General features: G+C 45.7%; 1 protein-coding gene across 3 annotated transcripts in view; it reads left to right on the top strand.

Annotated features, from left to right (window-relative positions):
• Positions 1–25397, top strand: part of LOC120028099 (receptor-type tyrosine-protein phosphatase mu-like) — a 305294-nt gene that overhangs the window by 239468 nt on the left and 40429 nt on the right. For all 3 annotated transcript variants that reach the window (XM_038973267.1, XM_038973266.1, XM_038973265.1), the window contains 3 exons: positions 7434–7591; positions 9512–9583; positions 13995–14194. In XM_038973267.1, coding sequence (XP_038829195.1) covers positions 7434–7591; positions 9512–9583; positions 13995–14194 — 430 coding nt within the window. The remainder of the gene's footprint in view (positions 1–7433; positions 7592–9511; positions 9584–13994; positions 14195–25397) is intronic.

Here is a 25397-nt window from a genome sequence, read left to right as displayed (position 1 = left end):
CAGCACGCCGCCGCTTCCTCTGTCGGGATTGATGACAGCCACACTGTCACAAAGTGGAGACAATCTGTCATTTGTCATCCCCCCGCCCCGGCGGTGCCTCACTGAGCCAAGATGGCTAGCGTTCTTTCATTCTCTTCTTTTAGTCAATCTTGACACCAGATCATTTTTTAGGGTTGGGCTGAAAGGTTCAGCCTGCGAGCACTTAGCAGAACAAAATAAACTCTTTGTGGAACATCGTTAGTGGAACTTTTTTGTACTTTGAAACGAGACCATTCACTGGAAGCTCTTGGAGTACTTGTAAGTTTGGACAAAATCTTACTGCCCCCCCCCTCCTATGTTCACCTGAACCTCTCAAAGTATTTCTGAACCTCCAACCCTGTGCTCCTCTGGAAAAAGCAGGGGACCCATCGATCCAACACCTTGGGCAACACATCAGTCCCTCTACCTTCGTGACATTTTTTTCCCTGTTTGGAGAGACTGTGAGGAGCACTTTCACATTTATTTTCAATTTTCTTTGCGCTCGCTCTCCAACGCCTCTCCCCGAGACAGATCGAGTCCTGACATTTGCAGGGAAATGGGCTGTGCCACCGCGCTTTGTCAATTCCCGCAGCTGTTTGGGGAAGGGTTTCAATCGCCCGCTCTCCCGGGTGGGTACATGAAACACAGACCCTTTTTAGAAAGGCGCGGGTGTCTTAAATGAAAAAGGACATGGAAGCGTCTTTCCCTTATTTGCCAAAGTCCCCAAGCAAGAATTGGATTTGAACATCGGGACAGGGTTCGTGAAAGTAAATGCCATTTTGCATTGCCTTGAGAAACTCAAGTTTTAAACTCCTTTAAAAGGTCATACTGTGCACACTATCTCTTCAGTCTCTGTAGGCCTCTCTGTCTTTGTAGTAGGCCTAGCTAAGACTATGCATACCGATCTAAACTAGAGCTGTTTATTTTATTTCACAGTTTACCATTCTATCTCAAGGTGAGGAATGCACATAGTTATTCCTGTCCAATCTGTCACTGCTGCTGCTGCTGTCAGCACGTTAATTCTATAATTTATTTGTATTTTTTTTCACCTTTTATTTCACGGTAACTCTATAGTCCCCTGATTGCATGCAGATGGGGAAACCTTGGCCTGTGAGCGTTTGTCACCTCCCAAGCATTCATGTTGTCTGGATTGTTCTATTCCACGTCATTAACTCTGACACCCTCTGATTAGCTCTCTTTATTAAAAACTAAGAAAGAGAATGAGAAAAAATAAACAAGTAAATGAAGTCAACAAAAACACGCAAATTGCAGCAACTTGTGTTTTTTTTCTCATTCTGCCGAATTAAACAAGCGTCGACACCGCCAGGGCCCTAATGTCAACCATTAAACACTAAGATTCAATTACAGAGTAGGTGTAGTACTTAATCTTTCCCCGGGTAGCCATTGTTCACATTGCACCCTGCGCTCCAAGACGGAAGGAAACCATGCTAGAAACGGAAGCTCCCTCTCCTCCAACCCCCAGACTAAATCACCTATTACCCAGCCAGATGACAAGGTGCATTAAATGTCACTTTTCACGGCAAACAAATTTGGAGGAACAGTTAAAACTATTAGCTTCCTGTCGAGGGCCTCCCACTCAAATAGATGTTTGGTGGCAGCGGGGAGTCGGGCACTGCCATACGGAGCGAGCCGGCTGCGAAATCGAATCCAAGCAGATTGATTCGGCGATGGTGGCGGGAGAGCTTCATTAACTCATAGCTGTCCATTAGCCACTAGTCATTCTCTCCGGCTTATTAGGGATCGCATGCCGTCTCAGCGCTGAGCGGCTGTGTTTACCACAGTAAAGGCAGAGGGAGAGACAATTATACCCCGCCACGCTTCCCCCATCAGGCAGGTAGAACACCATTAAGTGGAGGCTGAACACTCAAGCTGTTAACCACCTTGAGAAAATCACATTCCGCCTCACCAAATTCTAAGAATCGTCTCTGCCACGACAAAGAAGATGGGCCCATATAATAATCCAGCATTGTCATTCCCTTCACAAATTTTCCATTGTTTTCTCTCCTTTGTGTTATTGTTTTTCTTTGTCTGGGACCCTTTTAATCTCGCATCTAGCCGGTGATCCATGGAGCGTTTGTGCTGGAGTTTTGCCTCCAATTTAAAAGAAACCGGGTATGACTTGTCTCCCGCTCTGCAACATGAATTCACTAAATTGGCTCAATAGAGTTTCTGTGATAACCATCTCCTTCTGTAATTTCAAAAGGCTCTTCCCAGACACTTTAATTTGTTCCTTAAGTGCAAAGAGGGAAAGAGGAGAGCGCGACCACTCAGTGACAAATCTCTGCCTCCCAGGCTCGCCTCGCAATTGAGAGGAATGCAGATTTAAATGACAAGAGGCAGTAAATTCCAAAGCGCTACAGTGTCTAAGATTTAAGCTCCCACAGTTAGAGGTATATTGCACCCTTCTTCAGAGTGGTATTACTGTCTGAAATCCCCTTGTAGTAAATCAGATTATATTAATTGCAGATATAAATTTGCATTCACTTGAAATACCTGCTCGTTTAAGACACCAAACAGACCCAATATTGGCTCATCCGCTGAGTCTATTTGCATCCAATTGGATATTGTGGGATTTTTCTATGTCTGCTTAATTTTCTAATAAATCTCTTGAAATTATTACAATGAATTGGATCCTGAGACTTCTCGCTACTGTAGCACAGTTAATAAATCTGATCTCTGCTGAATTAGCTCTCAAAGAGAAAGCCCAATCACTAGGGCCTGGGGAGATTTGTTCAAACTCACTATGAAAATAGCCTTAATTACACTGAACAAAAATATAAACGCAACATGCAACAATTTCAAAGTTACAGTTCATATAAGGAAATCAAGCAATTTGAAAGAAATTCATTAGGCCCTAATGTATGGATTTCACATGTTGGTCACAGATCTTTAAAAAAAGGTAGGGGCTGTTTAATCAGCTTCTTGACATGCAACACGTGTTCGGTGGATGGATTATCTTGGTAAAGGAGAAATCCTCACTAACAGGGATGTAAACATTTTTTTCACAAAATTTGAGCAATAAGCTTTTTGTGCGTATGAAACATTTCTGTGTTTCTTTATTTCAGGTCCTGAAACATGGGACCAAAACTTTTTACATGTTGCGTTTATATTTTTGTTCAGTATAGAATACCTGTCTCTCAAGATTGTGCTTGTCACTCATATCGCCAGCTCTCACAGAGTGTCTGTAATGACAAGGTCAGCAGCACTTACACGTTGAGTTGAAAGCCTCCACCATGTGCAGTGCTAGTCATGTAGTCTTCACCTGTAGAGAAGGCCTGTGTCATCACGCCTCGGCCTCTCCAGATGACCGCTCTGCCCAGTCTGCAGTTCTGCATGTCAGAAGTGCACATCAGGCTGATGAAAGCCAGCTGGAGAAATGCTGTGGGGTACAGCCTGGAGCAGGGAGAGCGCTAGGTTATATAGGGAAGCAGGGAGAGCGCTAGGTTATATAGGGAAGCAGGGAGAGCGCTAGGTTATATAGGGAAGCAGGGAGAGCGCTAGGTTATATAGGGAAGCAGGGAGAGCGCTAGGTTATATAGGGAAGCAGGGAGAGTGCTAGATTATATAGGGAAGCAGGGAGGTGCTAGGTTATATAGGGAAACAGGGAGGGCGCTAGGTTATATAGGGAAGCAGGGAGAGCGCTAGGTTATATAGGGAAGCAGGGAGAGCGCTAGGGTATATAGGGAAGCAGGGAGGTGCTAGGTTATATAGGGAAACAGGGAGGGCGCTAGGGTATATAGGGAAGCAGGGAAGGCGCTAGGTTATATAGGGAAGCAGGGAGGGCGCTGGGTTATATAGGGAAGCAGGGAGGATGCTAGGTTATATAGGGAAGCAGGGAGGATGCTAGGTTATATAGGGAAGCAAGGAGGATGCTAGGTTATATAGGGAAGCAGGGAGGATGCTAGGTTATATAGGGAAGCAGGGAGGATGCTAGGTTATATAGGGAAGCAAGGAGGATGCTAGGTTATATATGGAAGCAGGGAGGATGCTAGGTTATATAGGGAAGCAGGGAGGATGCTAGGTTATATAGGGAAGCAGGGAGGATGCTAGGTTATATAGGGAAGCAGGGAGGATGCTAGGTTATATAGGGAAGCAGGGAGGATGCTAGGTTAAATAGGGAAGCAGGGAGGATGCTAGGTTATATAAGGAAGTAGGGAGGATGCTAGGTTATATAAGGAAGCAGGGAGGATGCTAGGTTATATAGGGAAGCAGGGAGGATGCTAGGTTATATATGGAAGCAGGGAGGATGCTAGGTTATATAGGGAAGCAGGGAGGATGCTAGGTTATATAAGGAAGCAGGGAGGATGCTAGGTTATATAAGGAAGCAGGGAGGATGCTAGGTTATATAAGGAAGCAGGGAGGATGCTAGGTTATATAAGGAAGCAGGGAGGATGCTAGGTTATATAAGGAAGCAGGGAGGATGCTAGGTTATATAAGGAAGGTGGCATCATCTCCAAGGTGGATACAGCACATGTGGGGGTAAGAGCGAGAGTTCTAGAACTTTTAGATACCAAAGGATTAGAGTTCATCTACAAATTTAAAATGGACCTGCCTGTGGATACTTCTCAGAAGTTTAGCTCAACCTGACAGTTGGAGAAGACCCACTTGCATTACTCATTCACTGTGTGCATCAGTAAAACCCCTCCGGCGAAATAGGGTGAAAGAGCAAAATATAGTTTCTCTTTTCTTCCATTCGTATAAATGCTGGATCGACTGACCTTGAGACGGGCGGGCGGCATAGAGGGGGAGAATGAGCGCGAGAGAGAGAGAGGGTGATATGACTTTCATTCATTTATGTTTAATGCTCTGACTGCAAGATGGGGTCGGGCCCCGTTTTAGACCACTTAACGCTGGGGGGGGGGGGCTCCATTAGAGAAGGCCAACTCCTAGCCCCCCCACCCCTCAGGAGGAATGGGAGAGGGAGAAAGTGAACAAGAAGAGCAGTCAGATGGCATTCTATTGCATCTGGCTGCATTCAAATGGACATTGGTCACTGCAAATGGAGGCTGGAGAATATGGACACTTTGGATGGGATTCGGGGACATTTACTACCCACCTGGAAATGAGAAATTCTCAGGTACAGGTTGCCTGGGCAGCGTCCCATTTAGATGTTTGCTATTTGCTGCTGATGGTTGGTAAGGAGGCTGGGGTGTAAGGAGGCTGGGCTGTTTTCACTCAGGAGTCGTTAGTGAGGAATAGCCAGGACAGGGTTGGCATCGCTACAGTGTTTTGGTGGAAAGTTGGCTCTCGCCAGAGAATGCAGGGTCCTATGCCAGCCTCGTAGACCCCGGTATAACAGCGCCATCTCAGGGCTGGCAAAATGTCTGGCACCCCTCACTGACTGCCTTGGCTTGCAAATGGGGCATACACTACACTTTCTCAGCCCCCCATAAAAGCACAGTGATCACGACACAGAGGGGGACTGATGGGTGCTTGTGGGGAGTGGCTGGCCCCTAATGAAGGCTTCACCAAGGTCTCTCTGTTACTGCCAGCTGGGCGCTTGCAAAGGCACCGTTCACACACACGCTCTTTGTCGACCCATACAGCTGGAGCGCTGAGGAAAAGCAACATTAGTGAGAGAGAGCGCTCTGAAATGCTACGATTTGGCCTGATTAAGCTTGTAGAGGAAAAGTGGAAAATGGATCCCATTTGTAAACCCAATGTTTTTACTTTGAAAGTATGTCTTAAGTGCTATGAACTCAATGCAAGCTTTCAGCTCAAAAGGAAAGGGTTAGTCCATTGGAAAGCAGACGTTCTTATTGGTTATCTGCCTCTCATTGGCCTGTTTGCGGTTCTCTCCAATGAGTGTGTTCAGCCTATAGAGTATAGAATACTAGTGGCTGATGCCATTTGTATTTCTATGGATCTGCCCCACTCTCTATCACACGGGTTTCAGCCTTCTGAAACCACACCACTGTTTCCTAAGATGACAACCCCTTTGCGTTAACCTCCCTTGGCCCATGTGTTGCTCCTGCCGAAAACACAGCAGCCCCCTTTCTCTGACAACTACATTTAACGTCTACTCTACAGTCTCCCCCTGCAATGGAGGACAAGCCATAGCTGAGCTGGACTGGGGAGACTTTAAGTATCCAATCCGCTTAAAGTATCATCTGTCTGTCTGTGCGCGAGGCTGTTGACCTAGCCGCTGACATGGGGCCCCAGGAGACTACATTAGCAGGGAGTGGGCCAGCAGGTACTGTATTTAAGGGCGTCCTTGTTTCCTAGAATCTCCCTCAGTTGGCCAACCTAGCACCCTGCCCTAAGAGTCAGGATCTGGGCCAACCTAACGCCCTGCCCTAAGAGTCAGGATCTGGGCCAACCTAACGCCCTGCCCTAAGAGTCAGGATCTGGGCCAACCTAACGCCCTGCCCTAAGAGTCAGGATCTGGGCCAACCTAACGCCCTGCCCTAAGAGTCAGGATCTGGGCCAACCTAACGCCCCGCCCTAAGAGTCAGGATCTGGGCCAACCTAACGCCCCGCCCTAAGAGTCAGGATCTGGGCCAACCTAACGCCCCGCCCTAAGAGTCAGGATCTGGGCCAACCTAACGCCCTGCCCTAAGAGTCAGGATCTGGGCCAACCTAGCGCCCTGCCCTAAGAGTCAGGATCTGGGCCAACCTAACGCCCTGCCCTAAGAGTCAGGATCTGGGCCAACCTAACGCCCTGCCCTAAGAGTCAGGATCTGGGCCAACCTAACGCCCTGCCCTAAGAGTCAGGATCTGGGCCAACCTAACGCCCTGCCCTAAGAGTCAGGATCTGGGCCAACCTAACGCCCTGCCCTAAGAGTCAGGATCTGGGCCAAACAAACGCCCTGCCCTAAGAGTCAGGATCTGGGCCAACCTAACGCCCTGCCCTAAGAGTCAGGATCTGGGCCAACCTAACGCCCTGCCCTAAGAGTCAGGATCTGGGCCAACCTAACGCCCTGCCCTAAGAGTCAGGATCTGGGCCAACCTAACGCCCTGCCCTAAGAGTCAGGATCTGGGCCTGTGTTTACATGACACTCTGGGGGATATGGCAGCAAAATATACAGTGTAGCCTCTGGGTTGAATGAGGAGAAAGGTAGCTAGTTTGTCGCACTGTTTGGATGCAGACTAGATTTCATCTCCGCTGTCCATCTCCACTTCATGAGGAGACATGAATTGCTAGCCACAGCAAGGCCTGATGTGATGTAAGAGAACAACCACAGCAGACCTGGGTTCAAATCGCAGGCTCAATGAAATCCATAATAGTATTTGAAATAAAACAAATCTTAGTTGGAGCCAGGTATGAACCAGATCATGTCAATATGAGGCTTGATTATGATACGTATTTAGCATATTGCTTACTGTATCACTAGCTTTTCAGTGTTTTCCCCTGTGACCCTTTCTTCTTTCTATTGTGTTTGGTATGAAACCAGGAAACTGGCCAAGAAGCGCAAGGAGACACTGAGCAGCACGCGACAGGAGATGACCGTGATGGTGAACTCCATGGACAAGAGCTACACAGAGCAGGGCACCAACTGTGATGAGGCCATCTCCTTCATGGACACCCACAGCCACACACTCAACGGGAGAAGTGAGTGTCTAACAGCAGGGCATTGTGGATTGGTGGCCGGGGAGTATGGAAGGCTTTTCACACTGAGCTGAACCCAGCCAAACCAAGCTGTACATAGCTGGCCTGGTTACACATTCACAATAGTCACTGGAACCGTAGTGGAAAGGACAATGTGAAAAGAAAAACAATTTTGGTTTAGGCGGACACAGTAGTGTGAAAAGGCTATAGGTAACATAGATTAACACTGGTACATTAGAGGAATTTCTTTAAATTCTAAACAAATTCTGTTTTATCAATGATCAAGTCATGTGAAAGGCTCTTGCGAAACCCTCGATACCCAAGCATGTTAGAAATGTCTTCAGTGTTATTTACTTATTAGGCAGCTCGACTATAATTTGCCGATACAGCATCTAAATAAGGACTTATCATTCCTCCCTTAATTTTCCAAAGCTGTCAATGCTTTAATCCTCATTTTTGATCCTGTGCCTATTTCAAACCCTTCTTACCTCTTACTAGCCTTTCATTTCCTTCTATAGGTATCCCATGTTGACACATGAGTGGGGGAGGGGGGGGTAGATAAGTTTTTTTTAATTGGATTAATTTAGAAGATGCTCTTATCCAGAGCGATTTACAGGATTGATTAGGGTTAAGTGCCTTGCACAAGAGCACGTCGATAGATTTTTCACCTAGTCGGTTTGGGGATTCGAACCAGCGAGCTTTCTGTTACTGGCCCAACGCTCTTAACCGCTAGGCTACCTGCCGCCCTATATCTTCCCCATCTGTCATGCTTCCACCCCCTCTGGCCTTCCTCCTCACCCCAGGGACAGCTGACCCTGGCTGAGGTACAATCCCCTAATCCCCCCCCACCAGCGGTGGTCCCCAGGCCCAAACATTAGTCAGCCCCTATTGCTTGGCATGCTGGGTCAGCGGCTCTCATCACCATCTGATTTCCCCCTTGTGCCCCTATCCCTCACAACTATATGACATTAAGACATCCCTTCATTATGAGGATCTCCAGAATCATATTCTCTATATTTCTTAGACCTTCTTATATTATATCTCTGTTACTGGAGAGTAAATAAGCTACAACCCTGAAGTTTGTCTTTCAACTCTGAAGGCTAGGAGGAGGTGCCAGGGTCACGAGGCATTTTTCTCTCTCCCCTTAACCGCCACGCGCGCGTCATCTGTCTGTCAAAAGAAAAAAGGGGACAGGAGCGAGAACACGACCGTGAACGAGTCTTGGATCGTTTGGCGCTCGTTTAATATTGCAAGAGGGGAATGCCATTTCTGCCTGACAGGGCCGGCCGACGTGTCGCCGGGCAGATTGGAGTGACCTGGGATACGTTGGGGATAAATAAATAAACATGCTCTCATTGGACGACAGAGCCATTCAGCCGTGACCTTATCCCGCTGTCTATCGCAATATCCTTGACTAACAGCAGGGTCACTGTAGGCAACTAATGTCTGCTGCCTGATGGCGACCGACAAACACGGCGACTATCGCTCAGTGTACTGTGCCGGCTTTATCAACGAACCCTAACCCTTTATTGATTTGGCTGAATATGTCGTATGAACACAGCCCGTTGTTGTCACTTATTCAAAAATAGTCATTAAAAAGCATTAGCGTATTTGTATCCATATGCGTAGCCAGAACAGTAAATAGTGAAATGTCTTAGTTTCTTGACATTATTCCACTTGTTAAATTGACTCTGTCAGGTGACATGCAAAAGCTACAAGCCTTTCCTAATGTCTTCAGGAAGGGAAGTGAACACACACTTCCTTGATTCTGTTTTTTATTTGAGACAACCTTTTATTCGGACAGATCTGAGTCTGGAAGCCAAATTGTTTGATTCCTACAGATCGTCAAGAAATATACTATTCATTCTTCCACTGAAGTTTATTGACCATTGTGTTACTGCCTGCTCTCTCTCTTGCTAAAAGCTGCCTCTCCCTCGACATTCACCATGAAGACTAACTCAATCAGCACGACCGTACCCACCTCCTACTACCCAGGTAAACTACCTCATCTTTTAACTCTTAAAACTCCTTCTGCTTCTACTACTGTCTAAAACTGCTGATGACCTCTTATGACCCCTTGAACTTTGACCTCTTTAACGAATGGCCAATCCCGATCTAGGTGCTTGTGCCTTTGTTCGATAAACGGTTTGCTTGATCTAATGGTGGCCTGCCAAAACGATGTAATGATGCCTGTTCTCTTTTTGCCTGCAGTTTTAATTGCTCTATAGCGGTTGCACTTCAGCATACTATTTGGGACAACCATTTTGAGCCATATTGGTAGATTAATTTGAATCGATCTGTATGTATATTCTATTCGATGGATAATGTTGGACATGATCTACATTTAACTGACTTATCTCTTATAATGTTAAAAATGAACTATTGATGCTGTTCTTCCATTGGAGCTTTTCTTTGCCACTTGATGATAACAAACTGTAACTGCTCTGCTATAATATTGCTGACTTACCTGGAGTGGGGAGCGCGTCACCTTATTCACTGCTATATTGTCTCTTCTTTGTTAACACCCTGCTCTGCACTGGTTTTGGGTTGTGGGCAGATCCCTTTGTGCCAACCGCTATCTTGGGTGAGAAAACATTCTTAATTTTTTTCCCTACAATACATTCCTTATGCTTATAGACCAACTGAAACAGACTATTCCAAAATAGACTAGGTGCTGTGCATTTGAGGGAAGCAAAGAGAGAGAGCGAGGGAGAGCGAGAGAGAGAATCAGAGAGATGGAGATAGTGATTTGGATTGGTTTGTTTCCTGATAATGGCTTTCACACATTCATACCTGCCTGCTTTTCTTTCTTTGTCAGACCAGAAGGTTGTGTTTCTTTCTAATCAAGCTGAGGTTGGCTAATTCACTCCATCCCATCCGCATTCCGTGTCGTGCGTGTGACGTCACGTATGTCTATGACCTCTCATATGCATGGACAGACAATGTGGACTGGATGAGGGGGAGTGGCACAGCAAACCCCCCCCCCCCAAAAAATAATATCCATACAAACAGACAAAGTAGTTCCCATCGCCATAGCAACGAACATGTAAAGTAGCAAACGTTGGAGAGCTCCAGGGCAAAGTTGAGGAATGACACGTTTGTGTCATTTTGTCAATGTAACTATTGCTTAACCTACCCTAATAAACTCCTTCAGTACAATTGTCAGTTTCAACCCCTTTCATATATAGAAAAGTGTCAATATCTTTGTCTTGGTAGGACGTTTGTTGTGCAGCCAGGTACAATAGACAACATACAGTGCATTTGGAAAGTATTCAGACCCCTTGACTTTTTCCACATTTTATTACTTTATGCCTTATTCTAAAATAGTTTACATTTATGTTTTTCTGCATCAATCTACACACAATAATCCATAATGACAAAGCAAAAACAGGTTTTTAGAAAATGTTGCTAATTAATAAAAAATGTAAAACAGAAGTACCTTATTTACATAAGTAAAGACCCCTCAGACCTTTTGCTTTGAGACTCGAAATTGAGCTCAGGTGCATTCTGTTTCCATTGATCATCCTTGAGATGTTTCTACAACTTGATTGGAGTCCACCTGTGGTAAATTCAATTGATTGGACATGATTTGGAAAGGCACACACCTGTCTATATAAGAGCAAAAATCAAGCCATGAGGTGGAAGGAATTGTCCGTAGACCTCCGAGACAGGATTGTGTCGAGGCACAGATCTGGGGAAGGGTACCAAAACATTTATGCAGCTTTTAAGGTCCCCAAGAACACAGTGGCCTCCATCATTCTTAAATGGAAGAAGTTTGAAACCACCAAGACTCTTCCGAGAGCTGTCTGCCCGGCCGAACTGAGCAATCGGAGGAGAAAGGGCCTTGGTCAGGGAGATGACCAAGGACCCGATGGTCACTCTGTCAGAGCTCCAGAGTTCCTCTGTGGAGATAAGAGAACCTTCCAGAAGGACAACCATCTCTGCAATACTCCGCCAATCAGGCCTTTATGGTGAAGTGGCCAGACAGAAGCCACTCCTCAGTAAAAGGCACATGACAGCCTGCTTGGAGTTTGTCAAAAGGCACCTCTGACTATGAGGAACAAGATTCTCTGGTCTGATGAAACCAAGATTGATCTCTTTGGCCTGAATGCCAAGAGTCACGTCTGGAGAAAACCTTGCACCATCCCTACGGTGAAGCATGGTGGTGGCAGCATCAGCAGCGGGGACTGGGAGACTAGTCAGGATCGAGGGAAAGATTAAGCGAGCCAAGTACAGAGATATCCTTGATGAAAACCTGCTCCAGAGCTCTCTGGACCTCAATCTGGGGCGAAGGTTCTCCTTCCATCAGGACGACGCTAAGCACACAGCCAAGACAACGCAGGAATGGCTTCGGGACAAGTCTCTGAATGTCCCTGAGTGGCCCAGCCAGAGCCCGGCCTTGAACCCGATCGAACATCTCTGGAGAGACCTGAAAATAGCTGTGCAGCAACGCTCCCCATCGAACCTGACAGAGCTTGAGAGGATCTGCAGAGAAGAATGGTAGAAACTTCCCGAATACAGGTGTGCCAAGCTTGTAGCGTCTTACACAAAAGGACTCTAGGCTGTAATCGCTGCCAAAGGTGCTTCAGCAAAGTACTGAGTAAAGGGTCTAAATACTTATGTAAAGGTGATATTTCAGATGTATATAAAAAAGTGTTGCAAAAATGTCTAAACCTGTTTTTGCTTTGTCATTATGGGGTATTGTGTGTAGATTGATGATCAAAACCCAATTGAATAAATTTTAGAATAAGGCTGTAATGTAACAAAATGTGCAAAAAGTGAAGGGGTCTGAATACTTTCCCAATGCACTTTACAAACACCAGATGTAGATATTTGACAGACACATATCAACATACCAGATAATGTACACACTTTGGGCTAGTAGGGATGCAGAACACAACAGTGTCTCAAGGAAGAATGGCGTTAGTGATTTTCTAGATGTTTCCTCGGACAAGGGCCCAGTGTTCACTTTCGCCGTTTACAGCACCACAGAGGGTTAGCTGGTGGTTCCACTTGTTTTCTAGAGAGGTTTACAAACGTTATCTGGACTAGTTTTTTACTAGTTAAACTGTTTTGGCTAATGTCAAATTAATATTTTATTCATCACAAAACGTCTTTATCATGTCTTTGTCAGCATTGATTACATTTGAAATGGTCAATTCTAGGTGATTCCAACCAAATTAACACAACCCTAACTAAAGCGTCCCAAATCTAGCTTTCTGTGAGGTGTCCAATTGAACTGAATAGTTGGTTAGGACTGGACTCCCGGAAAGGCAAAAACATGTTGGTGCCTAGAAACAGCTAGAGAAAATTAAAACTGTGCAGGTGCTCATGCCTAAACGTTATATTGTTGCTTATACCCTGTTTCCTTTCTCTTCTTTTCTTCTTCACATTTAACCTATGTCCTCTAATAAAGTGCCCATTAATGGTAAGTTGCCAGTCTGCCCTGTTTTCTCTGGGGTGAGGAAGTGTGTGTGTGTGTGCTTGCGTCATGCTATTGAAAGGAGCTTGCCTTCCCTTGGGGCCTGCTCTCCCATCTTGTGTTGCTACGCATGCACTTGTGTTAGGGCATCTCACGCCCCCCCTTCCCCCTGTGAAGCCATTACCTAGCATGGGGATTTGACTCCACCCGTGGACAGTGTTGCCTAATGCATATGTGGACCAAATGACGTCCCACCCACACTCCACAACCCCTACCCCCACTTTGTTTAAACGGGGGTCTCACGCCTCTGACACTTTATTTGTTTACGGTTTCCCATAAGACATAGTTACCGAACAGAGTACCCACTTCATTTGATCGTGCACCCACGTCATCCATCCACCGCCGCCATTCCATCATTTGTGCAACTTCATTTTGCCATTGGTCGATTTTGTGGATAGAAAGTTTGTATTGAGAAGTTAGCCGCAAGCTAGCGCTGTGAGAAGTTAGCCGCAAGCTAGCGCTGTGAGAAGTTAGCCGCAAGCTAGCGCTGTGAGAAGTTAGCCACAAGCTAGCGCTGTGAGAAGTTAGCCACAAGCTAGCGCTGTGAGAAGTTAGCCACAAGCTAGCGCTGTGAGAAGTGAGGGTTATTCTAGCGGCAATAGAAATAAAGCTCTTTCCCCTCATTGTATAATGTAAATAGATTTATTTTGCACCATGTTATCTGTTAAGATACGAGCTCCATTATTTTGTGTTCACCACGTTTCAAAACACTGTAATAACTAGTTGAGCACAACGTAGTTTCTAAGTAACTCCTGTTCATTTCATGTTTTCTCATTGAATAACTATACTGTGACCCCGTGTTCATCCATTATAATGTCAAGAGTGTTTTCTATTCTATGTCCGTACGGGGTTGTGGGGCACTCCAGTCCTGACCAGTGTATATGTATTTGTTTGTGACCTCGTCCCTCCTCTCTGGGTTTCTAGATGAGAACCACACCATGACCAGTGACACCAGTAGTCTGGTCCAGTCCCACAGCCACTCCTATAAGAAGAAGAGGGATGTGGCAGATGTGCCCCCCTACCAGACGGGTCAGCTCCACCCGGCCATCCGCGTGGCAGACCTACTCCAGCATATTACCCAGATGAAGTGTGCCGAGGGCTACGGCTTCAAGGAGGAGTACGAGGTGAGAGCCCCAACTGCCTGCCAAATGTAGGGTCCCACCCTCCTCAATCACATGGCAAATCCTCACACACACAAACGTCCTCACATATGCCCCCTCATATCAAAATGTCCTCACACGCACCCACTAATGTCCTCACATATCACTTCCCCAGTCTGTCTGTCTTTGTAGACTCCCTTACTCTGAAGCAAACCAAGCACAGGCGTCCCTGGTTCTTTCTTTCTATTGTTGTCCTCTTTCTTGCTATATTGCTTGCATTCTTTCTTGTTTATTTGCAGCATTCTCTTTTTCTTTTGTTTAGATTCATTGCTTGTTAGATGATTTTGTCACTTTTTGTCTCTGCAAATGAACTTCTCACTAGCTATTATTGCACATAAATGCACCGGTTTTGTGTCTACACACTCCTTCCGTTCCAATGTTTGTCACCACTTTAATTCCTCTCACATAGTGTTTGGGCTCCTGCAGTTTGTTGACTGCACGCCACACTGCTTAGACCTTACTGCCCCGTTGACGGCATCCACTTGGCTACCTAACAATGCTAAACAACCGTCCTGGTGAAAAAAATGTGCCTTCTAAATCTTAAAAATCCTACAGCACACGCATACACTAATGGGGGATTTCCGAGGCTGAGACTGTGTTAATGGCTCAGACCATTGCGAGTTGCCAGCTCTGCCTAGAGTCAGTATATGTGAATTATATGGGAACAGCGCTTTTCTCCAGAAGCTGATGACAAAGCTAACGACTGTCACAGCAGTGCCTTATTTCCTCGCCCTCCCATAGTGTGTGTGTGTGTGTGTGTGTGTGTGTGTGTGTGTGTGTGTGTGTGTGTGTGTGTGTGTGTGTGTGTGTGTGTGTGTGTGTGTGTGTGCGCTTGAATACACTTGTTTGTGTGTGTGTGTACATACTGTATACACAAGCTACCCCTCTCACGTTCCAACCCATTACAAGGGAGTTTCTACCTTTTCCACGGAGGGTATTTGCCAGTGGTGTAAAAATACTTTAAAGTACTACTTAAGTAGTTTTTGCGGGTATCTGTAATTTATTTTACTGTTTATATTTTTGACTACTTTTACTTCACTAGATTCCTAATGACAATAATGTACTTTTTACTCCGTTCATTTCCCCTGATCCCCAAAAGAACTCGTTAGATTTTGAATGCTTAGCAGCACTGGTGCAATTCATGCACTTATCAAGGGAACATCCCTGGTCATCCCTACTGCCTCTGATCTGGCGGACTCACTAAACACACATGCTACGTTTGTAAATTGTGTGCCTCAGGCTATTTGTAAAAAAAAAAATGGTGCCGTCTAGTTTGCTTAATATAAGGAATTTTATGTTTTATACTTTTACTTTTGATACGTAACTACGCTGCTCAAAAAAATAAAGGGAACACTAAAATAACACATCCTAGATCTGAATGAATGAAATATTCTTATTAAATACTTTTTTCTTTACATAGTTGAATGTGCTGACAACAAAATCACACAAAAATGATCAATGTAAATCAAATTTATCAACCCATGGAGGTCTGGATTTGGAGTCACACTCAAAATTAAAGTGGAAAACCACACTACAGGCTGATCCAACTTTGATGTAATGTCCTTAAAACAAGTCAAAATGAGGCTCAGTAGTGTGTGTGGCCTCTACGTGCCTGTATGACCTCCCTACAATGCCTGGGCATGCTCCTGATGAGGTGGCGGATGGTCTCCTGAGGGATCTCCTCCCAGACCTGGACTAAAGCATCCGCCAACTCCTGGACAGTCTGTGGTGCAACGTGGCGTTGGTGGATGGAGCGAGACATGATGTCCCAGATGTGCTCAATTGGATTTAGGTCTGGGGAACGGGCGGGCCAGTCCATAGCATCAATGCCTTCCTCTTGCAGGAACTGCTGACACACTCCAGCCACATGAGGTCTAGCATTGTCTTGCATTAGGAGGAACCCAGGGCCAACCGCACCAACAAGGCTAACAGAGTTGAACTTCCGGCGCCGACCGAGATGGCCGCCTCGCTTCGCGTTCCTAGGAAAATATGCAGTAGTTTGTTTTTTTATGTGTTATTCCTTACATTGGTACCCCAGGTAATCTTAGGTTTCATTAGATACAGTCGGGAGGAACTACTGAATATAAGAGCAACGTCAACTCACCATCGTTACAACCAGGAATATGACTTTCCCGAAGCGGATCCAGTGTTTTGCCTTCCACCCAATACAATGGATCTGATCCCAGCCGGCGACCCTAAGCGACGCCGTAAAAGGGGCAAACGAAGCGGTCTCCTGGTCAGGCTTCGGAGACGGGCACAACGCGCTCCACTCCCTAGCATACTACTCGCCAATGTCCAGTCTCTTGACAATAAGGTTGATGAAATCCGAGCAAGGGTAACATTCCAGAGAGACATCAGAGATTGTAACGTTCTCTGCTTCACGGAAACATGGCTCACTCAAGAGACGCTAACGGAGTCGGTGCAGCCAGCTGGTTTCTTCACGCATCGCGCCGACAGAAACAAACATCTTTCTGGTAAGAAGAGGGGCGGGGGTGTATGCCTTATGATTAACGAGACGTGGTGTGATCATAACAACATACAGGAACTCAAGTCATTCTGTTCACCTGATCTAGAATTCCTCACAATCAAATGTCGACCATATTATCTACCAAGGGAATTCTCTTCGATTATAATCACAGCCGTATATATTCCCCCCCAAGCAGACACATCGATGGCCCTGAACGAACTTTATCTGACTCTTTGTAAACTGGAAACCACACACCCTGAGGCTGCATTCATCGTAGCTGGGGATTTTAATAAGGCTAATCTGAAAACAAAACTCCCTAAATTCTATCAGCATATCGATTGTGCTACCAGGGCTGGTAAAACCTTGGATCATTGTTATACTAACTTCCGCGACGCATATAAGGCCCTCCCCCGCCCTCCTTTCGGAAAAGCTGACCACGACTCCATTTTGTTGCTTCCAGCCTACAAACAGAAACTAAAACAACAAGCTCCCTCGCTCAGGTCTGTTCAACGCTGGTCCGACCAATCTGATTCCACGCTTCAAGACTGCTTCGATCACGTGGATTGGGATATGTTCCGCATTGCGTCCAACAACAATATTGACGAATACGCTGATTCGGTGAGCGAGTTCATTAGAAAGTGCATTGACGATGTCATACCCACAGCAACGATTAAACCATTCTCAAACCAGAAACCGTGGATTGATGGCAGCATTCGCGTGAAACTGAAAGCGCGAACCACTGCTTTTAACCAGGGCAAGGTGACCGGAAACATGACCGAATACAAACAGTGTAGCTATTCTCTCCGCAAGGCAATCAAACAAGCTAAGTCCCAGTATAGAGACAAAGTAGAGTCGCAATTCAACAGCTCAGACACAAGAGGTATGTGGCAGGGTCTACAGTCAATCACGGATTACAAAAAGAAAACCAGCCCCGTCGCGGACCAGGATGTCTTGCTCCCAGACAGGCTAAATAACTTTTTTGCTCGCTTTGAGGACAATACAGTGCCACTGACACGGCCCGCTACCAAAACCTGCGGGCTCTCCTTCACTGCAGCCGAGGTGAGTAAAACATTTAAACGTGTTAACCCTCGCAAGGCTGCAGGCCCAGACGGCATTCCCAGCCGCGTCCTCAGAGAATGCGCAGACCAGCTGGCTGGTGTGTTTACGAACATATTCAATCAATCCTTATCCCAGTCTGCTGTTCCCACATGCTTCAAGAGGGCCACCATTGTTCCTGTTCCCAAGAAAGCTAAGGTAACTGAGCTAAACGACTACCGCCCCGTAGCACTCACTTCCGTCATCATGAAGTGCTTTGAGAGACTAGTCAAGGACCATATCACCTCCACCCTACCTGACACCCTAGACCCACTCCAATTTGCTTACTGACCCAATAGGTCCACAGACGACGCAATCGCAACCACACTGCACACTGCCCTAACCCATCTGGACAAGAGGAATACCTATGTGAGAATGCTGTTCATCGACTAGAGCTCAGCATTTAACACCATAGTACCCTCCAAGGACCCACCCTGGGTCTCGACCCCGCCCTGTGCAACTGGGTCCTGGACTTCCTGACGGGCCACCCCCAGGTGGTGAGGGTAGGTAACAACATCTCCACCCCGCTGATCCTCAACACCGGGGCCCCACAAGGGTGCGTTCTGAGCCCTCTCCTGTACTCCCTGTTCACCCACGACTGCGTGGCCATGCACGCCTCCAACTCAATCATCAAGTTTGCGGACGACACTACAGTGGTAGGCTTGATTACCAACAACGACGAGACGGCCTACAGGGAGGAGGTGAGGGCCCTCGGAGTGTGGTGTCAGGAAAATAACCTCACACTCAACGTCAACAAAACAAAGGAGGTGATTGTGGACTTCAGGAAACAGCAGAGGGAGCACCCCCCTATCCACATCGACGGGACAGTAGTGGAGAAGGTGGAAAGTTTTAAGTTCCTCGGTGTACACATCACGGACAAACTGAAATGGTCCACCCACACAGACAGCGTTGTGAAGAAGGCGCAGCAGCGCCTCTTCAACCTCAGCAGGCTGAAGAAATTCGGCTTGTCACCAAAAGCACTCACAAACTTCTACAGATGCACAATCGAGAGCATCCTGTCGGGCTGTATCACCGCCTGGTACGGCAACTGCTCCGCCCACAACCGTAAGGCTCTCCAGAGGGTAGTGAGGTCTGCACAACGCGTCACCGGGGGCAAACTACCTGCCCTCCAGGACACCTACACCACCCGATGTCACAGGAAGGCCATAAAGATCATCAAGGACAACAACCACCCAAGGCACTGCCTGTTCACCCCGCTATCATCCAGAAGGCGAGGTCAGTACAGGTGCATCAAAGCAGGGACCGAGAGACTGAAAAACAGCTTCTATCTCAAGGCCATCAGACTGTTAAACAGCCACCACTAACATTTAGTGGCCGCTGCCAACATACTGACTCAACTCCAGCCACTTTAATAATGGGAATTGATGGAAATTATGTAAAAATGTACCACTAGCCACTTTAAACAATGCCACTTAATATAATGTTTACATACCCTACATTACTCATCTCATATGTATATGTATATACTGTACTCTATATCATCTACTGCATCTTGCCATCTTTATGTAATACATGTATCACTAGCCACTTTAAACTATGCCACTTTATGTTTACATACCCTACATTACTCATCTCATATGTATATACTGTACTCTATACCATCTACTGCATCTTGCCTATGCCATTCTGTACCATCACTCATTCATATATCTTTATGTACATATTCTTTATCCCTTTACACTTGTGTGTATAAGGTAGTAGTTGTGGAATTGTTAGGTTAGATTACTTGTTGGTTATTACTGCATTGTCGGAACTAGAAGCACAAGCATTTCGCTACACTCGCATTAACATCTGCTAACCATGTGTATGTGACAAATAAAATTTGATTTGATTTGACCAGCATATGGTCTCACAAGGGGTCTGAGGATCTCATCTCGATACCTAATGGCAGTCAGGCTACCTCTGGCGAGCACATGGAGGGCTGTGCGGCCCCCCAAAGAAATGCCACCCCACACCATGACTGACCCACCGCCAAACCGGTCATGCTGGAGGATGTTGCAGGCAGCAGAACGTTCTCCACGGCGTCTCCAGACTCTGTCACGTCTGTCACATGTGCTCATGTGCTCAGTGTGAACCTGCTTTCATCTGTGAAGAGCACAGGGCGCCAGTGGCGAATTTGCCAAACGTCCTGCACGGTGTTGGGCTGTAAGCACAACCCCCACCTGTGGACGTCGGGCCCTCATACCACCCTCATGGAGTCTGTTTCTGACCGTTTGAGCAGACACATGCACATTTGTGGCCTGCTGGAGGTCATTTTGCAGGGCTCTGGCAGTGCTCCTCCTTGCACAAAGGCGGAGGTAGCGGTCCTGCTGCTGGGTTGTTGCCCTCCTACGGCCTTCTCCACGTCTCCTGATGTACTGGCCTGTCTCCTGGTAGCGCCTCCATGCTCTGGACACTACGCTGACAGACACAGCAAACCTTCTTGCCACAGCTCGCATTGATGTGCCATCCTGGATGAGCTGCACTACCTGAGCCACTTGTGTGGGTTGTAGACTCCGTCTCATGCTACCACTAGAGTGAAAGCACCGCCAGCATTCAAAAGTGACCAAAACATCAGCCAGGAAGCATAGAAACTGAGAAGTGGTCTGTGGTCACCACCTGCAGAACCACTCCTTTATTGGGGGTGTCTTGCTAATTGCCTATAATTTCCACCTTTTGTCTATTCCATTTGCACAACAGCATGTGCAATTTATTGTCAATCAGTGTTGCTTCCTAAGTGAACAGTTTGATTTCACAGAAGTGTGATTGACTTGGAGTTACATTGTGTTGTTTAAGTGTTCCCTTTATTCTTTTGAGCAGTGTATATTTTTGGAATTACATTTACTTTTGATACTTAAGTACATTTAAAACCAAATACAATTAGACGTATACTCAAGTAGTATTTTACTGGGTGACTTTCACTTTTACTTGAGTCATTTTCTATTAAGGTATCTTTACTTTAGGTACAATTAGATACTTTTCCCACCACTGGTATTTACCTGTAATAAACTATTCACCATTCCCCCTCCCATCTTATACTTTATTTTGCTATACCCACTACTTACACATGAAACAACACAGGGATCAGATCAATAATCCAATCTCCCATGCCCCGGGCTGGCCCTGTGGTTTGGGACTTCCCTGAGGGCTCAATTCATTATGAATATAGATTGATGATTTTTAGGGCTTAGGTAGGCTGCTAGTGTAATAATACAGTATTGCCAGTCATAAAAATACGGAGTGCAGAATAATTGATGCTTCTTCCCCTTCTTCCTCCTCCCTTCCATCTGAAAGTGCTTCTCTTCACGGTTTTTCTATTGTTTTCTACCTTTCTATTTGTAATGCCTCTACAAGTTAGAGACGGCGAATCATTGTAGTGTCCGCCCCCCCCCCCCCCCCCCGTTTCGTTCACTTTTTTCTGCTACCACTGTCTCTTCTCATGTTCTCTCTAAACACAACGAGCCGAGCACTAAACTGATCAATTCTAATCTCTCCCCCGATTCCATGCTTCTTGTTATTCCATAACGTTATCTATGGAAAAGATTAACGAGGTAAGCAAGTCCCCTTTTTGGTTTGATTGTAAACTATGTTTTTAGATTGTAGCTTTGTCGCAGTATTACAGAAACCCTAGATGCAGCTATCTCACAACCTATAGTTCCTGATATTGATTATAATGCTTTACCTGCTGTTGGTTGTCTGTCCAAAAACATGCATTTAACAAACCACAAAATACAACAACAAAAAATGTATCTGATGAGATTTAATCCACCTGGTCAATGAGAATCAAAGAACGGTGAAATGAGTGACGTTAAGTTGACACTACAGTACAGAGCAGAGGTCCTGTCTAATGGAAGTGTTTGTAGACAATTCATCACAGACACACAGTAAATGATTCTCCTGTAGTTCAGGCCTGTCTCTGCTTCAAAGGAAAAAAACACATTTGATTTGTGTTGATGATAATGCAGTCAGACGCCATTTGAATTCTTAAGTCATGAAAGACTTGCTCTCTTGGTATGATAACTTACATCCCAAAAATAACCAACAAGATAGACTGGCAGACTCTGATCATACTTACCCTGAACAAAAATATAAATGCAACATGCAACAATTTCAAAGAGTTACAGTTCATATGTGGAAATCAGTCAATTGAAATGAATGCATTAGGCCCTAATCTATGGATTTCACATGACTGGGAATACAGACATGGGTACACGGATACGGATACCTTAAAAATGGCACGACAATGGGCCTCAGGATCTCGTCACAGTATCTCTGTGCATTCAAATTGCCATTGATAAAGTGCAATTGTGTTCATTGTCGTAGCTTATGCCTGCCCATACCATAATCCCACCGCCACCATGGGGCACTCTGTTCACAACGTTGACTTCAGCAAACCGCTAGCCCACACGATGCCTGTACCGTCTGCCGTCTGCCCGGTACAGTTGAAACCGGGATAAATCCATGAAGAGCACACTTCTCCAGTGTGCCAGTGGCCACTGAAGTTGATTACGATGCCGAACTGCAGTCAGGTCAAGACCTTGGTGAGGACGACGAGCACACAGATGAGCTTCCCTGAGATGGTTTCTGTCAGTTTGTGCAGAAATTCTTTGGTTGTGCAAACCAACAGTTTCATCAGCTTTCCGGGTGGCTGGTAGACGATCCTGCAGGTAAAGAAACCGGATGTGGAGGTCCTGGGCTGGCGTGGTTACACGTGGTCTGCGGTTGTGAGGCTGGTTGGACGTACTGCCAAATTCTCTAAAACTACTTTGGAGGTGGCTTATGGTAGAGAAATTAACATTACAATCTCTGGCAACAGCTCTGATGGACATTCCTGCAGTCAACTGCACGCTGCCTCAAAACTTGAGACGTCTGTGGCGTTGTGTGACGAAACTGCACATTTTAGAGTGGCCTTTTATTGTCCCCAGCACAAGGTGCACCTGTGTAATGACCATGCTGTTTAATCAGCTTATTGATATGCCACACTTGTCAGGTGGATGGATTATCTTGGCAAAGGAGAAATGCTCACTAACATGGATGGGAAAAAAATTGTGCACAAAAATGTTGAGAAATAAGCTTTTTGTGCGAATGGAAAATGTCTGCGATCTTTTATTTCAGCTCATGAAACATTGGACCAACACTTTACATGTTGCATTTTATATTTGTGTTCAGTATAGTTGAAACCAATTGACTCCTTGAGATCAACTTATGTTGTATCTACACCCATTAATATAGTGCTTTTACTGTGACCCTGACTCATGAATAGCCCTTACTATTCCTGCTTCATATCCACCTCCCTAACCACTACACCATCTCACTCTGAAACACTTTCCAATGTTAAAAATACATCATCATAACACTTGTTTCTCTCTTCTCAGATTGGCTTCATTCGAGCAGCATCTTCCCAAGCATTATGTTAATTGCTGAAATGTGCCTTTGTGTTGATGTGTGGGGTTTATGTGTGTTTATTGTGTGGGGTAAAAATGCAGACGAGCCATTTTGCTGCTGAAGCTTTGTCTGAGCACCCACCACGTCTGGTGCCTCTGAGGAGGGTTTTCAGTCTCTGTAGTCAGTAGTGTCAAGGGTGAAATCTCAATGGTGTTTTGGGAATCAGAAGGGGTGGGTGTCACATGTGAGTGAGAGACTGAACACCAGTGCCCAGCCATTCAGAAGCTGCCGTGAGCCGAAGGAACAATGTTTTCACTTGTTTGTTTTGGATAAGATTTTGGGTAAGAGAGCACCTTTGTTTGGATTTGGTCTCGTGAGAGCCGACCATAGATCTCATCTCAGTAGCTCTACTTCCATGAAAATCATCTGTATAAGACTTTGAAAATGTTTGAGGGGGGGGGGGGGGAGTATGCAGGGCTTTGAATTCATTACTGGCTTTCCACCATCCACCAATCACGTTAAGGGTTACTGGCGGGTGGTGGGAAAACCTGGCCAATGGTAGATTAGTATGATAGTGCCAAGGGGGATAGATGGAGCCTGGAGCTACCTCCTAGCCATTTGACTTGTAATTCCCCCACAGCTTGCTGCTATGGATGTTAATAATTCAATATTATGTTTTATATATCCAACTTTTGGGTGATTTAATAGGCTCAGAAAAGCATGTTGCAAACTCTAACATGTCTTAAATTAAATGGTGTGTTACCCAATTTTGTATTTTCCCTCGAGCCGCACATTTCGTAGAAGTCTTGCAAACACAAGAGACATTGTTGCCAAATCTATTATTTCTGGCAGTCAAATATTACACCTGAACTAGAAAAAATTATGAAGTAACACAATGAATAGTTGAACACCTGCCAGTGTCGGTGCACTTCACACCACATATTTTTTTGTGTTTTCTGTCTCTTCCCAAACTATTTTGACAAATTCCAGATTTTTTTTATAGTAATTTTTTTCTCGTTGACACCGCTCACCTCTGGAGGGAGGGAAAGGGAGAGAGAATCTCTCTCTATCAATCCTCTCCTCCCCAGGTTCCCTCGCTCGCCAGGGCAGCTCCTTGTCACGTCTTGCACATGAAAAGATAGCTCTCTTGAAAGACACACGGCAGCAATGAATAACAAACCAGCACCGCTTTGAAACTCTAAACCTAGAGAGGGAGATGGAGGGAGGAGACTAAGCATCTGCACTATTGTCAACATGTGTTAAACTGTGTTTAATGCCTCTTTACTGCAGCCAGTTCTGAGACATTCAGAGAGAGAGAAAGTGATCTGCATTAAACTATGGCCTTCTCTTCAAAGTGTCCCTTGCGGTTAACAAGACCTGTAAGGGCATGTTTTTCCAACACCCAACCGTGCTTGGTAAAGGTCAGGTGAGAAGGCTGGTCTTTTAAGCTCATCTCAAGGTGACGTCAAAATGTGTACTCAAAGGATTGTTTGCATATTAATGCCGGAGACCCTCGACACCAAAGACGTCTTCAGGAAAATACAAACTTTATTCCCTCCCTTCTGATTACTCCTTCATCCTCATTCAGTCACATGGCTGTGTGAGCCAATTGATGACTTTTAATAAATGCCATATTTTCACACCTTAGGCATCCCAGTCACCACCTTTCAGAAAATACCAAAAGTTCACCATCATTTGATTTGGAGTGGTGGTGCCTTTTCCCTCATTGCGTATGCCGTGGGGTGGGAGGGGGCAGTGTGAAGAGGCTCCTCGTCATGGGGACTGAGCTGTTACTATTATCCACTCAGAGGACTGATCAAGGCTTCTTGTTCTCGGAACGAGTTCCGTGTCATATCATTGAGAGGAAGAAGCGCGTGAGAGAGCTGGGGGAGGGGGGAGGGGTAGGATTTACAGGTAAATATAAGTTCCACTGCAAGCAATCAAATCTAATCAGATGAATTGTCTGATGGGACTAAGAGAGAGCGAGAGGTATTGGATAGAGCGTGGGATGGGTACGGCTAAATAACAGGACATCATTAGGATCCATTTATACGTCCTGACACTCTTTGGAGAGGTGATTTTGGGGGGAAGTGGAGGAGACATTAACTTACAGGGGGAAAGCAGTAGCCCCTAGCCTGGGTAAAGAACCATTAATCAACAGCACCACTCCAGCAATGACATTTTCTTTTCATAATTAGTCCTAATTGGGTGTTCTGGTGT

Source organism: Salvelinus namaycush, chromosome 33, assembly GCF_016432855.1.
Source record: "Salvelinus namaycush isolate Seneca chromosome 33, SaNama_1.0, whole genome shotgun sequence".
Lineage (NCBI taxonomy): Eukaryota > Metazoa > Chordata > Actinopteri > Salmoniformes > Salmonidae > Salvelinus > Salvelinus namaycush.
The sequence above is the reverse complement of the archived record's forward strand: the minus strand, read 5'-3'. Positions and strand labels throughout refer to the sequence as shown.